The sequence below is a fragment of the Hypanus sabinus genome, chromosome 21 (genome assembly GCF_030144855.1).
Source record: "Hypanus sabinus isolate sHypSab1 chromosome 21, sHypSab1.hap1, whole genome shotgun sequence".
Taxonomy (NCBI): domain Eukaryota; kingdom Metazoa; phylum Chordata; class Chondrichthyes; order Myliobatiformes; family Dasyatidae; genus Hypanus; species Hypanus sabinus.
In genome coordinates, this window is record NC_082726.1 from 62,607,288 (window position 1) to 62,623,341 (window position 16,054).

The 16,054-nt window shown below is 43.4% G+C and overlaps 1 protein-coding gene across 9 annotated transcripts in view; it reads left to right on the top strand.

Annotated features, from left to right (window-relative positions):
• Positions 1 to 16,054, top strand: part of LOC132379121 (proline-rich protein 36-like) — a 51,169-nt gene that overhangs the window by 23,374 nt on the left and 11,741 nt on the right. For 3 of the 9 annotated variants that reach the window (XM_059946713.1, XM_059946714.1, XM_059946712.1), the window contains 2 exons: positions 129 to 275; positions 6,660 to 12,386. The exons of 2 other annotated variants lie outside the window; for them this stretch is intronic. In XM_059946713.1, coding sequence (XP_059802696.1) covers positions 9,144 to 10,148 — 1,005 coding nt within the window. In that variant the 5' untranslated portion in view covers positions 129 to 275; positions 6,660 to 9,143 and the 3' untranslated portion in view covers positions 10,149 to 12,386. Of the gene's footprint in view, positions 1 to 128; positions 276 to 6,659; positions 12,387 to 16,054 lie in introns of those variants that run through there. 4 more of the 9 variants (XR_009507297.1, XR_009507298.1, XR_009507302.1 and 1 more) reach the window with 3 other exon arrangements.

Genomic DNA, 16,054 nt, shown 5'->3' on the forward strand with positions numbered 1-16,054 from the left:
GGAAATTGTCATCTGCATCACTCATGTGCAACTTCACGCGATATTTTAACATAGTATCAACTCATTCGAATGAACAGTTGCGCAGAAATGGGAATAATTCATTTGAAACTGGGGTATCTATTTTGCAGGAACAACAGTTAACGGAATGAAGTTAGTCCCTTATCCAAACCATAAACACAAGAGACTCTGCAGGTGCTGGACTTCTAAAGCAACACAGTCAGAATGCTGGAGGAACTCAGCAAGTCAGGCAGAGGAATCAACAATCAATGTTTTAGGTGAGACCCTTCTTCAGGGCTTGAAAGGAAGGGGGGAACAAGACAGAATAGGATGGTAGTGGGGGGGGGGGAAGAGTGGAGAACAGGATGGCTATTGATAGATGAAACCAGGTGTCTGGGAAGGTGGGTGGGTGGGGCAAGTGAGAAGTTGGGAGGTGATGGACAAAATGGTAAAGGACTGAAGAAGGAATCTGATAGGAGAGGAGAGTGGACCATGGGCGAAAGGAAAGGAGGAGGGGACCAGAGGGTGAGGAGAAGAGAAACAGTATGAAGGGAGTCAGAATGGGGAACGGGTAAGGAGAGAAGGGGAGGAAAGAGAAATTACTGGATGTTACCCAGATGGAATATCCAAGACATCCCCCTTTGCCTATCAGAATGAGCCAGATTAACTGCAAAGGCACATTAACATGCAAATCTACTGATGGCTATCACAGGCAAGTACCTACTCATCGAGTACAACAAGATCGTTAACTCATCATAATGAGTCTGCTTTCAATGTGACTGTTTGCGAGGGACCAGACTACAAAGAGTGTTACACTGATATATTATTTCTGCACAGAATACCTCTGTAGTCATGTTTGTGATGTTAATGATAGCTGTGACCATTGCTGGGTAGTTTATTATCAAAAGCATTTGAGCAGGTATGCTAATACACACACTGCCTGAAATGCTGTGGGAAGCTAATTTAAAATCATCCAAAGAGAAGTATTCACGTACCCAGACTATGTGAAGGTTGAAAGGTTTACAGGAGGGTGGAAAGGAGCAAAGATTGGATCTGAGTGATCGGCACGGCCATGATGGTCTCCTTGTCTATTGTGTGATTGTTTATAGGGTCTTCGGGTACAAATTCGGCAAATAAACTCCCCTGAGAATCTTCCCAGAGAAATTGACATGTTATGTTGTGTGTTCTCTGGAGAGAAAAGAATATTGTAATGTCCTCTCTCTCTCTACCCCCCCCCCACTCTCTCTCCTCCCAAGCTCTCTCCCCCACACCCTCTCTCTCCACACTTTCTCTCCCCACACTGTCTCTTGCTTTTCACACTCTCTCCCACCCCACACACTCTTCCCCACACACCCACTCTCTCCCCACACACTTTCTTTCTTCACACTCTCTCGCTCCCCACACCATCTTTGTCTCCCTACTCCCTCGCTTTCTGTCCCCACACACTCTATTCCCTCTCACTCTCTCTCCACATTCTCTCTGCACACTGTCTCCCACACACTCTCTCTCCACAATGCACAGAGTATAAGAAATAAGGTGGATGATCTTGTAATTTTACCAATTGTCAGGTATGATGTTGTGGCCGTGACAGAATTGTGGCTGAAGGACGGTTGTAGTTGGGAGCTGTATGTCCAAGGTTACTCATTATATCGGAGGGATGGGAAGGTAGGCAGAGGGGCTGGTGTGGTCCTGCTGGTAAAGAATGGTATCAAATAAGTATAATGGTGTGACATAGGATTGGAAGATGTTGAATCCTTGTGGTTTGAGTTAAGAAACTACAAGGGTAAAATGACCCTGATGGTAGTTATATACAGGCCTCCCAACAGTAGCTGGGATGTGGATCACAGATTCCAATGGGAAATAGAAAAGGCGTGGAAAATGACAACGTTATGATAGTCATGGGAGATTTCTACATGCAGGTCAATTGGGAAAATTAGATTGGTAATGGATCTCAAGACAGGGAGTTTGTTGAATGCCTATGATATGGCTTTTTAGAGCAGTTTGTCACTGTGCCTACTCGGGAATTAGTTATGCTGGACTGGGTGTTGTATAATGAACCAGAGGTGATTGGGGAGATTAAGGTAAAAAAACATTTAGGAGGCAGTGGTCACAATATGATTGATTTTAATTTGAAATTTGATAGGGAGAAAGTAAAGTCTGATGTAGCAGTATTCCAGTGGCATAAAGGAAATTACAGTGGTGTGAGAGAGGAATTGGCCAAAGTAAATTGGAAGGAGATGCTGGCAGGGATGAGAGCAGAGCAGCAATGGGGTGACTTTCTGGGGAAAATGAGGAAGGTGCAGGATAGCTGTATTCCAAAAACAAAGAAATACTCAAATGGCAAATTGCTTTCTCATACCACTCAAATTTCAAGTTAAACTCAATCATATTGTAGGCTCAATGCCAAACTGCTCTAAAAAGCCACCTCGTAGGCATTCAACAAATTCACTCTCTTGAGGTCCACTTCCAACCTGATTTTCCCCACCAGCGTGCATGTTGAAATCTCCCATGACTATCATAACATTGCCCTTTTGACATGCCTTTTCCATTTCCTGTTGTAGCCTGTAGTCCACATCCCAGCTACTGTTGGGAGTCCTGTATTTAATTGCCATCAGGGTCCTTTTATCCATGCAGTTTCTTAACTCAGCCCACAAGGATTGGACATCTTCTGATCCTGTGATCATCCGTGAACATCTTTCTACTGATTTAATGCCATTCTTTACCAGCAGAGCCACACCACCCATTCCGCCTAGCTTCCTATTCCTCCAAAACAGTGTGTAAACTTGGACACTCAGCTCCAAGATCATCCACTTTATTTCTCCATGCGTTGAGATAGAACACTTTAAGTACTGTTTTTGCTGCTCTTTTTGATTCTGCATCCCTAACGCACTAATACTCACCCAGGTGGCTGTAATTTAGTTCTATCACCTGCCTGCCTTTCATGACAGTCTGACTGCACGCTATCTTTGCTTTTTTACCATCCATCCTATGCTGATTCCCTTCACTCTGGTTTCCACCCTTATCCTGCCAAATTGGTTTAAACCCTCCCCAACATCTCTAACAAACCTGCCCGTGAGAATATTGGTTCCCCTTGGGTTCAGGTGTAACCCATCCCTTTTGTACAGGTCTTACCTCCCCCAGAAGAGATCCCAGTGATCCAAGAACCTGAAGCCCTGACCCATGCACCAGCTTCTCAGCCACATATTGATTCTCCAAATCATCCTGCTTCTGCCCTCATTGGTACTGGCATTGGCATTGGCACATAATCTCTGGATTAATACCAGTGCCACATGCTAGTCAGAGTAGAAATAGGAGGATATTTCAGATGAATACATGGCTTGAAAAATGGTGCAAGGGGGAGGGATTCAAATTACTGGGACATTGGAACCAGTTCTGGGGGAGGTGGGACTGGTATAAACAGGACGGTCAGCACCTGGGCTGGACTGGAACCAAAGTCGTAGGGGGAGCATTTGCTACTGCTGTTCAGGAGGCTTTAAACTAATGTGGCAAGGGGATGGGAACAAGTGCAGAGAGACAGAGGGGTGTAAAATGAGGGTAGAAGCAAAAAGTAGTAAGGTGAAAAGTAAAAGTGGCAGGCAGGCAAATCCAGGGCAAAAAGCAAAACGAGCCACTTTTCAACATAATTGTATAAGGGCTAAGAGTGTTGTAAAAACAAGCCTGAAGGCTTTGGGTGTCATTGCGAAGAGCATTCGTAACAAGGTGGATGAATTGAATGTGCAGATAGTTATTAATGAATATGATATAGTTGGGATCACTGAGACATGGCTCCAGAGTGACCAAGGATGGGAACTCAACATCCAGGGATATTCAATATTCAGGAGGGATAGACAGGAAAGAAAAGGAGGTGGGGTAGCATTGCTGGTTAGAGAGGAGATTAATGCAATAGAAAGGAAGGACATTAGCCTGTAGGATGTGGAATCGATATGGGTAGAGCTGCATAACACTAAGGGGCAGAAAACGCTGGTGGGAGTTGTGTACAGGCCACCTAACAGTAGCAGTGAGGTTGGGGATCGCATTAAACAGGAAATTAGAAATGCGTGCAATAAAGGAACCGTAGTTATAATGGGTAACTTCGATCTCCATATAGATTGGGTGAACCAAATTGGTAAGGATGCTGAGGAAGAGGATTTCTTGGAACGTATGCGGGATGGTTTTCTGAACTAACATGTCGAGGAACCAACTAGAGAGTAGGCCATTCTAGATTGGGTATTGAGGAATGAGGAAGGGTTAGTTAGCAATCTTGTCGTGCGAGGCCCCTTGGGTAAGAGTGACCATAATATGGTGGAATTCTTCATTAAGATAGAGAGTGACATAGTTAATTCAGAAACAAAGGTTCTGAACTTAAAGAAGGGTAACTTTGAAGGCATGAGATGTGAATTAGCTAAGATAGACTAGCAAATAATACTTAAATGGTTGATGGTGGATATGCAATGGCAAGCATTTAAAGATTGCATGGATGAACTACAACAATTGTCCATCCCAGTTTGGCAAAAGAATAAACCAGGGAAGGTAGTGCACCCGTGGCTGACAAGGGAAATTAGGGATAGTATCAATTCCAAAGAAGAACCATATAAATTAGCAAAAAAAAGTGGCACACCTGAGGACTGGGAGAAATTCAGAGACCAGCAGAGGAGGACAAAGGGCTTAATTAGGAAAGGGAAAAAAGATTATGAGAGAAAGCTGGCAGAGAACATAAAAACTGACTGTAAAAGCTTTTATAGATAGATGAAAAGAAAAAGATTGGTCAAGACAAATGTAGGTCCCTTACAGACAGAAACAGGTGAATTGATCATAGGGAACAAAGACTTGGCAGACCAATTGAATAACTATTTTGGTTCTGTCTTCACTATGGAGGACATAAATAATCTTCCGGAAATAGTAAGGGACCGAGGGTCTAGTCAGATGGAGGAACTGAGGGAAATACTTGTTAGTAGGGAAGTGGTGTTAGGTAATTTGAAGGGATTAAAGGCAGATAAATCCCCAGGGCCAGATGGTCTGCATCCCAGAGTGCTTAAGGAAGTAGCCCAAGAAATAGTGGATGCATTAGTGATAATTTTTCAAAACTCCTTAGATTCTGGATTAGTTCCTGAGGATTGGTGGGTGGCTAATGTAACCCCACTTTTTAAAAAAGGTGGGAGAGAGAAACCGGGGAATTATAGACCAGTTAGTCTGACATCGGTTGTGGGGAAAATGCTAGAGTCGGTTATCAAGGATGTGATAACAGCACATTTGGAAAGAGGTGAAATCATCGGACAAAGTCAGCATGGATTTGTGAAAGGAAAATCATGTCTGACAAATCTTATAGAAGTTTTTGAAGATGTAACTAGTAGAGTGGATGGGGAGAGCCAGTGGATGTGGTATATTTAGATTTTCAAAAGGTTTTTGACAAGGTCCCACACAGGAGATTAGTATGCAAACTTGAAGCACACGGTATAGGGGGTATGGTATTGATGTGGATAAAGAATTGGTTGGCAGACAGGAAGCAAAGTGTGGGAGTAAATGGGACTTTTTCAGAATAGCAGACAGTGACTAGTGGGGTACCGCAAGGCTCAGTGCTGGGACCCCAGTTGTTTACAATATATATTAATGATTTAGACAAGGGAATTAAATGCAGCATCTCCAAGTTTGTGGATGACACGCAGCTGGGTGGCGGTGTTAGCTGTGATGGGGATGCTAAGAGGATGCAGGGTGACTTAGATAGGTTAGGTGAGTGGGCAAATTCATGGCAGATGCAATTTAATGTGGATAAGAGGTTATCCACTTTGGTTGCAAGAACAGGAAAACAGATTATTATCAGAAAGATGGCCGATTAGGAAAAGGGGAGATGCAACGAGACCTGGGTGTCATTGTACACCTGTCATTGAAGGTGGGCATGCAGGTACAGCAGGCGGTGAAAAAGGCAAATGGTATGTTGGCATTCATAGCAAAAGGATTTGAGTACAGGAGCAGGGAGGTTCTACTGCAGTTGTACAAGGCCTTGGTGAGACCGCACCTAGAGTACTGTGTGCAGGTTTGGTGCCCTAATCTGAGGAAAGACATTCTTGCCATAGAGGGAGTACAGAGAAGGTTCACCAAATTGATTCCTGGGATGACAGGACTTTCATATGAAGAAAGACTGGATTGACTAGGCTTATACTCACTGGAATTTAGAAGATTGAGGGGGGATCTTATTGAAACGTATAAAATTCTAAAGGGATGGGACAGGCTAGATGCAGGAAGATTGTTTCCGATGTTGGGGAAGTCCAGAACGAGGGGTCACAGTTTAAGGATAAAGGGGAAGCCTTTTAGGACCGAGATGAGGAAAAACTTCTTCACACAGAGAGTGGTGAATCTGTGGAATTCTCTGCCACAGGAAATAGTTGAGGCCGGTTCATTGGCTATATTTAAGAGGAAGTTAGATATGGCCCTTGTGGCTAAAGGGATCGGGGGTATGGAGAGAAAGCAGGTACAGGGTTCTGAGTTGGATGATCAGCCATGATCATACTGTATGGCGATGCAGGCTCGAAGGGCTGATTGGCCTACTCCTGTACCTATTTTCTATATTTTCTATGTTTCTATGGCACAGGCAGCAATCCTGAAATTATTATGCGGGAGGTCCTGCTTCTCAGATTTCTACCTAACTCTCTAAATTTTCTTTTTAGGACCTCTTTGCTTTTCCTTACTATGGCATTTTGGCAGAGTAAAGGAAGTCACAGTGGTATGAGAGAAGAGCTGGCCAAAGTAAATTGGAAGGAGATGCTGGCAGTGGTGACAGCAGAGCAACAGTGACGTGAATTTCTGGGAAAGTGAGGAAGGTACGGGATAGATGTATTCCAAAAACAAAGGAACACTCAAAAGGCAAAATTGTACAATCATGGCAGACAAGGGGAGTCAAAGCTAACAGAACATAGAACATAGAAATCTACAACACATTACAGGCCCTTCGACCCACAGTGTTGTTCCGACCATGTAACCTACTCTAGAAACTGTCCAGAATTTCCCTAGCACATGGCCCTCTATTTTTCTTAACTCCATGTACTTTTTAAGAAGCTCTTAAAAGACACGATTGTGTCTGCTTCCACCACCCACCACTCTCTGTGTGAAAACTTACCCCTGACAACTTACCCCAGTACCATGTTAGCCATCTCAGCCCTGGGAAAAAGCCTCTGGCTATCCACACAATCAATGTCATCATCATCCTATATACCTCTATTAGGTCACCTCAGCAAAAGAGAGGGCATACAACAAAGTAAGAATTAGCGGGAAGATAGAGGATTGGGAAGCTTTTAAAAACCTGCAGAGAGCAACTAAAAGAATCATTAAGAGAGAAAAGATTAAATGTGAAAGCAAGCTAGCAAACCATATTAAAGTGGATAATAAAAGACTTTTCAAGTATGTAAAAAAATAAAAGAGAAATGAGAGTGGGTATAGGATCACTAGAAAATAAGGCCAGAGAAATAATAATGGGGGACTAGGAAATGGCAGATGAACTAAATGAGTATTTTAGATCAGTCTTCACTGTGGAAGACACTAGCAATATGTCAGATGTTGAAGGATGTGAGGGAAGGGAAATGATTGCTGTTACTACTACAAAGGGAAAAGATGCTCAAAAAGCTGAAAGATCTAAGGGTACTTAAGTCAACTGGACAGGATGAACTGCACCCTTGGGTTCCAAAAGAGGTAGCAGTAGAGATTATGGAGGCATTAGTAATAATCTTTCAAAAGTCATTGGAGTTTGGCTTGGTGCCAGAGGACTGGAACATTGAAAATGTTACTCCGTGTTTCAGGAAAGGAGGAAACCAGCAGAAAGGAAATTGTAGACCAGTTAGCCTGAGCTCAGTGAGTTTTGAGTCAATTAGTAAGAATGAGGTTATGGAGTACTTGGAGACACAGGACAAGATAGTACAAAGTCAGCATGGTTTCCTTCAGGGAAAATCTTACCTGACAAACCTGTTGAAATTTTTTTAGGAAATTACAAGTAGGTTAGATAAAGGGGATGTAGTGGATGTTGTATATCTGGCCTTTCAGAAGGCTTTGACAAGGTGCCACACGTGAGGCTGCTTACCAAGTTAAGAATCCGTGGTATTACAGGAAAGTTACTAACATGGTTAAAACATTGGCTGATTGGTAGGAGGCAGCAAATGGGAATAAAAGGATCTTTTTCTGGTTGGCTGTCAGTGACTCGTGGTGTTCCGCAAGGGTCAGTGTTGGGACCACTTCTTTTTAGGTGTATATTAATGATTTAGATGATGGAATAGATGTCTTTGTTGCCAAGTTTGCAGATGATATGAAGATTGGTGGAGGAAACAGATAGGCTGCAGAAGGACAGACAGATTAGAAGAATGGGCAAGAAACTGGCAAATGAAATACAATGTTGGAAAATAAATAGTCAGGCACTTTGGTAGAAGAAATAAATTTGCAAACTTTTTTCTGAATGGGGAGAAAATCCAAAAATTTGAGATTCAAAGGGACCTAGAAATCCTTGTGCAGAACTTGCAGGTCAAGTCAGTGGTGAGGAAGGCAAATGCCATGTTAGCATTCATTTCAAGCTGCCTAGAATACCAGAGCAGGGATGTGATGCTGAGGCTTTATGAGGCACTGGTGAGGCCTCATCTTGAGAATTGTGAATAGTTTTGGACTCCTCATCTAAGAAAAGATGTGCTGGAATTGGAAAGGGTTCAGAGGAGGTTCACAAGGATGATTCTGGGGATGAAAGGGTTATCATACGAGGAACATTTGTTGGCTCTGGGTCTGTACTTGCTGGAATTTAGAAGAATGAAGAGTGATCTCATTGAAATGTTTTGAATGTTGAAAGGCCGAGACAGAGTAGATGTGGAAAGGATATTTCCCATTGTGGGTGGGGGTGGGATAGTCTAGGACAAGAGGGCACAGCCTCAGGATAGAGGAGTGTCCATTTAAAACAGAGTTGCAGGGAAATTTCTTGGCCAGAGGGTAGTGAATTTAGAATTCACCATGGCAACTGTGGAGGCCAGATCATTGGGTGTATTTAATGCAGAACTTGATAGGTCCTTGATTGGACAGGGCATCAAAGGTTATGGGGAGAAAGCCAGGGGGTGGGACTGATGACGGGAAAACAGAATCAACCATGATTGAATGATGGAGCATACTTGCCTAATTCTGCTCCTATGCCTTATGCTCACTCTCTTCCAGACACATTCGCTTTCTCTCTCTCTCCCACACATACTCTCTCTCCCTCACTCTCCCTCTCCCCACACACTCTCTTTCCCACCCCACACTCTCCCTCCCCACATATTCTCACTATCCCCGCTCTCTCTGTCTCCCCACACTCTCTGTCTCCACTCTCTTTCCCACTCTTTCTCTCTCCCCATACACTTTCTTTCTACCACACACACTCCCTCTCCCTCACACTCTCTCTCCAATCTCTTTCCCTCCTCCCACTCTATCTCCCCATTCTCTCCCTCTGCCACTTGCTTTCTCCCCCACACTCACTTTCTCTATATCCCCTCACTCTCTTTCTCTATATCCCCTCACTCTATCTCACCTTAATCTCTCTCTCTCCATTCCCTCTCTCTGTCCACATGTTCTCTCTCCCCACACTCTCTCTCTACCCACACCCCCTCTCTCCCACACCCCCTCTCTCCTACACTCTCTCTCTCCCCACACACTCCTTCTGTTCCTCACCACAATCTCTCTCCCCCTGTGCAATCTCTCATGAACTACACACACACTCTCCCCCACTCTCTCTCTTCCTCTCTCTCCCCATACCCTCCTTCCCTTCCACACTCTCCCTGTATGCTCACAAACTCTTTCCCTCCCCACTCTCTCTTCCCACAGACATGTTCTCTCCCCCACTCCCTCTCCCCACACTCTCTGTCCCCCACACACTCTCTCCACACGTTGTCTCTCCCCCACACTCTTTCTCTCCATGCACAATCTCTCTCCCCATCTCTTTCTTCCCACTCTCTCTCCCCTACACACTCACTCCCCCACAATCTCTCTCCCTCCACCACTTCCTCTCTCCCCATACTTACTCTCTCCGCCACAATCAGCCTCTCCTCTCTCTATCTCCCTCAATCTCTATATCCCCACTCTCTCATCCCAAACTCTCTCTCTCTCCCCCACACTCTCTCTTTCCCCACACTCTCCCTAATTTAGTTAATTTGATATGACATCAGGGGCCAGAGGATCCCCTGATGGGGATCTCCTGATGGAAATTTTGGATGAACTTAGCAGGTCAGGCAACATTTATAAAAATGAATAAAGATACCATATTGAGCCGAGACCCTTTATCAGAATGATGGGCAGAAGCCCTCTTCCTATGCACAATATTTTTTTGATCTAAAACTACATTGTGCCTACCAAGATGAACCTTTTTGCTCCTGGAAACTCTGTAATATATTTGCCTGGGTTGACCGAGTTTGCATGACTCCTGAAGAAAGCTGTCAACCCAAAATGTCGACTATTTATTTCTCTCCATAGATGCTGCCTGACCTGCTGAGTTCTTCCAGCATTTTGTGTGTGTTACTCTGGATTTCCAGCATCTGCAGAATCTCTTGTGTTATTGATTGCCTGCAAAATGTGTTCATAGTTTGACTGGAGTAACAAAGATGAATGCTGTATCTAATTGATCTCTTTCAATCTTGTGTTTATTCTGTGTCAACTATAACCCAAGGGTTTAACACTGTTGTTCAGCTCTGCATTGTACAAACCATTGTCCTGTTGAATTTGATAGTCAGTTCATGACATACAATTTACAATCATTTGCAATTTCAAAGTAGACCTCAGACAAGAAACTAGTTGACTTCACATTCCTGTTAAGCATGGCCGGTGCTTCTATTTTAGAAACTGGTTGGTGTTTCCAGTCTGGCATTTGGCACTTAAACAAGCATCTCCAGGTAAAAATAAACAGCTGTAATTAAAATGATGAACCAAAACACAGTTTAAACCATGAAAAAGTTCACGCTTGACTTCATCTTTATTGCTTGCATCTTGATTTAAAATGAAAACAAGATCGTGTGTTCTTTTTAATAGGGTGGGTTTTTTAAATGTTTTTGGTTCAAATGCTTGCTCATGTGCACTCAGTGTTTCATTCAGTAAGTCTTGCTTCCAAATCCAGCCCAGAAGGAATGAATTGTATTACATTGGTTTTCCTGCATCTTTGTAGTGCCTGTAATATCCCCTCCAGTACAATGCTTGAGTTATAGGGAACAATTGGATAGGTTGAGGCTGTTTTCCTAGAGCAAAGGGGGATAAGGGGTGACCTTACACAAGTTTATAAAATCCTGTTGGGTATAAATAGGGCAGGTGGCAACAGATTTTTCCCAGGATAGGGAAGTCTAAAGCTAGATGGCATCAGTTTGAGGCGAGAGCTGAGAGATTTAAAGGGGAGCAGAGAAGGAGATTTTTCACACAGAGGGTGGTGGGTATTTGGAAAGAACTTAAGAGGAAGTGGTAGGTGTGACACTTGGACAGGTTATAGGGCCATAAAGTCATAGAGTCATACATCTTGGAAGTATGCCCTTCGATCCATCTGACTCATGCCATCCAAGTTTCCCATCTAAGCTAGTTCCATTTAGTCCACAAGTTGGGGTGGCACGATATTGTAAAGATCAGCACAATGCTTTACAGTATGGGCGCTGCCTGTAAGGAGTCTGTATGTTCAGCCGTGACTGTGTGGGTTTCCTCCAGATGCTCTGGATTCCTCCCACAGTCCAAAGACCTACCGGCTTTGGGTTAATTGGTCACCATAAATTGTCCCACATTTAGACTAGGATTAAATCAGGGGATTGTTGGGCAGTATGGCTCAAAGGGTGGAAGGACCTGTTCTGTGTTGTATCTCAATAAATAAATAAATAAACAAATACTTTTACCCATGCTTAGCCCATATCCTACTAAACCTTTCCTGTCTACACACCTGTCCAAGTTCCTTTTCTAGCTTGTCATGAGGTCAATGGTTCATGAATAGAAAACGTTTAGAGTAAGGATTCCGAACCTGGGGTCCACAGACCCTTCGGTTAATGCTGGGGTTCACAGCATTAAAAAAAAGTTGTGAACCCCTGGTTTGAAAGGCTAATCACAGGCGATGGTATTTGCTCAGAAAAGCATCTTAGTCAGCATGGTTGATAGCTTTTTACATACTGTGAATTCATACAAAGCAAGATCCCACAGACTTCAATATGACTGTAACCATAAGATTTGTTTTAGTAACCCTGTTACATTTTCTTCAAAACTTTCTCAGATTTATCTGTTCCTTTTGCACATTGGTTTGTCAGTCTTTGTTTATGTATAGTTTTCGTAAAATTCTATTGTACTTGCAAAATGCTTGCAAGAAAATGAATCTTTAGGCAGTATATGGTAACATATGTACTTTGATGATGAACTTACTCTGAAATTTTAACCTTGAAAATGTCTACAACAAAATGAATCTCAGTGTTGTATGTGGTGACATACACGCACTTTGATAATAAATTTACTTTGAAATTTAGAAAGAAAGAAGGATTCGCTTTATTTGTAAGGAAGGTGTGCGTCACAACATACAGTGAAATGCATCATTTACATCAAACCAAATCAGCAAGGATTATGCCAGGGCAGCCCGCAAGTGTTGCCATGCTTCCAGTGCCAACACAGCATGCCCATACTAACTAACCCTAACCCTAACCATACACAGATTCATCATTCTGTGACTACAAATAAAATCACTCCTTACCTCTGTTCTAAAAGGTCAGCCCTCAATTTTGAGGCTGTGCCCTCTAGTTCTGGATACCCCCATCACAGGAAACAGGCTTCTGTACCTCCTTCCTGATAGTAGCAATGGGAATGAGAAGTGGATTAACATGAAGTGGAAGTGTGCATTCAAAAACCAAGGTACAAATCATCCTGTGTGTTTTTCCTATTAGCTTTATGTGTCATGTGCATCAAAACATTGAAATAAACAGTGAAATATGTTGTTTTGTGCCAATAACCAACACAGTCTGAGATGTGCTGGAGGCAGCCTGCATGTTGTCGCCATGATTCTGGCCCACTATTCCTGAACCCGTACATCTTTGGAATGTGGGAGGAAACTGGAGCACCTGGAGGAAACACATGCGGTTATGTTGAGAACATGTAAACTCCTTCCAGGCAGCGGCAGGAATTAACCCCTGATCTTACAGCTCACAGTCTAAAGTGTTGCTACACGATCTACACTACACTTGGTGCATTTGGTTTTGGTTTTGTAGGTCACTGAGGTGGGATCTGTGGGAAATCAGACACAAGAGAATCTGCAGATGTTGGAAATCTTGAGCAATAGCCACAAAATACTGGAGCAAGTCAGGCAGCATCTGTGGAGAGGAATATAAACAGTCAATGTTTTGAGACCAGACAAAACCCGGAGAGAGGGACAAGTACTATGCTTGCACCCAACCTCTTCTCCCCCACTGCCATTCAGGGCTCCAAATAGTCCTTCCAGGTGAGGTGACAGTTCATCTGTGCATCTGTTGTGGTCATCTATTGCATCCAGTGCTCCTGGTGCAGAGTCCTCTACATTGGTAAACCCGACACAGTTTGGGGGATCACTACATTGAGCACTTTCATTCTATCTACCACAAAAGGCAGGATCTCCCAGTGGCTATTCATTTCAAGTTGATTTCCCCTTCCCTTTCTGACATGCCTCCTCTAATGCCGCAATGAGACCAAACTCAGGTTTGAGGAACATCACCTCATTGAACATCACCTGTCTGGGTAGCATCTAACCTGCTGGCGTAAATATTGGTTTCTCCAACCAATTCCTCTCCCTGTTCTCCTTCTGTCTTATTCCAAACTGTTCTGCTCTCAACCCTTCTCTTTTCCTCACCAGCCCAACACCTCCCACTGGGGTCCGTCCTCCTTCCCATTCTCCTATGGTCTACTCTCCACCCCTATCAAGTTTCTTCTCCTTCAGCTGTTTATCTCTTCCACCTATCTCCAGCTTCCTACTTCATTCCCCCTCCAGTACCAACCCACCTTCCGCCTCACCTGGTTTCACCTATCAGCTGCCATTTTGTATCCCTTCCTCTCCCCTACCTTCTTGTACTGGTTTTTGCTCATTTCCTTTCCAGTCCTGATGGAACGCCTGGACCCGAAACATGAACTGTCTATTCTCCTCAAGAGATGCTGCCTGACCTAATTGGTTTCCTCCAGCACTTTGTGTGTGTCGCTGCATGGGAAATCAGTTATTTGTACTGACTGGGGGTGTCTGGCTGTCTGCTGCAGAGTTGGAAGGCCATCAGTTCAAAGGTCATTACATGGAACTTCACCAGCCATGTGTCCTAATAAAGTCAGAGAGTACTATAGCACAGAAACAGTCCTTTCTGCCATCTAGTCCATGACAACCTGATTTTATGTGTGTCCCATCTACCTGCACCTGGACCATGTCTTTCCAAATCCCTCCCATCCATGTACCTATCCATACTTCTCTTAACTACTACAATTGAACCCACATCTACCAGCAGCAACCCTTTTGGATCTGTATTCCCAGTTCCCTTTGTTCTACCGTACACCTCAGACCCCTGCCATTCCAAATCACAATTATTTATTAAATGTACATTGAAACATTGAAATGTGTCGTTTGTGTTAACAGCCAGCGCGCCCAGGGATGTGCTGGGGGTAGCCCGTATGCATCGTTACTAATTCCAATGCCAACAAAGCGTGCCCACAATGTTCCACAAGCAGCAAAAATTAAACAAGACACCAACCAATAAAACAAGCCCCTTTCACATCCTTCCCACCCTCCCACCCACCTCCAGGCAAGCCTCCAATCCCAGGAGAGGCCTCCTTTGGGCCTCCAATCGTTGTCTTCCAATTCTCAGACTCACAAATATCGAGCCTTCAACTTCACCCCAGGAAGCTGACGACATGTTTGACCTTCAGAGCTTGTCTTCTGGATTCACACAGACATCCGATCCCGGTGACCCGGGCCTTCATGACTCCTTCTGCCATTCTCAGTGTCTGTGCAGTGCATTCCCACTGCTAATTAAAGACGCCCAGGTAGGTATGGTCTGCCTTCCTTTCTTTCCTTTCAGAACAGTCTGGGTGTCAGTTCTCAGCATCACACAAGGTTTCAATGTTGTATCTTTCTGGATTACAGCATACCAGAGTAACACAGAACGCCATAGAGATGCAGTCACCTCCTCACTGAAAACGAGGTCACATAAAGACATTTTACTGACAATAGGAGTCAGATGGCATTCCATCTTATTGTGTTTGCAGATACTGACACTTTAAGTCTGAGCTAGAAGGAAAACGCTGTATAATTCTCTGACAAACACATTTGAAGACACTACTGAACGAAGAAGCGTTCGACATGGACTTGAAGGACCGAGATGGCCTGTTTCCGTGCTGTAATTGTTATATGGTTATATATGGGTTATACCCAGCCTGCAAACTAGCTTTTCCAAAAGCTCCCTTCTAGTAAGCTCTAAGGTTATTAAAACAAAAACTTCACACCATCTTAAAAGTTTCTTCTCACAGGCAGTTAATTTGAACTACCGTTCTAGTTACCCCCCAACTACCACCCCCTCTATCTATTGCCTCCAACTCTGCAAAGCTTTTTATAACACTGTTTACATTGTAAATACACGCTGGTATTTATGCATCTATGTATTTTATTTCATATTTGTACTTTAACCTCAAACTTTATTTTTATATATCTTTATCTTTATAATTGTTAAATGATGTTGTATGTCAGAATCTGAATCAGTATCAGGTTTATTATCACAGACATATGTCATGAAATTTGTTGTTCTGCAGTAGCAGTACAGTACAGTACAATACATAAAATATACCAGAAATTATAATAAGAGAAAATAAAAGATAAATAGTGCATAAAGAGACCAAAAGTTCATTGTCCATTCAGAATTCTGATACAGAGAGAAAGAAGCTGTTCCTAAAAAGTAGAGTGTGTGTCCTTAGGCTCCTATACCTCGCCTTGATGGTAACAATGAGAAGTCAACCTTCACAGAGGTTGCACGAGTGAATCTGCAGATGCTGGAAATAAATAAAAACACAAAATGCTGGCAGAACTCAGCAGGCCAGACAGCATCTATGGGACAGCATCAGG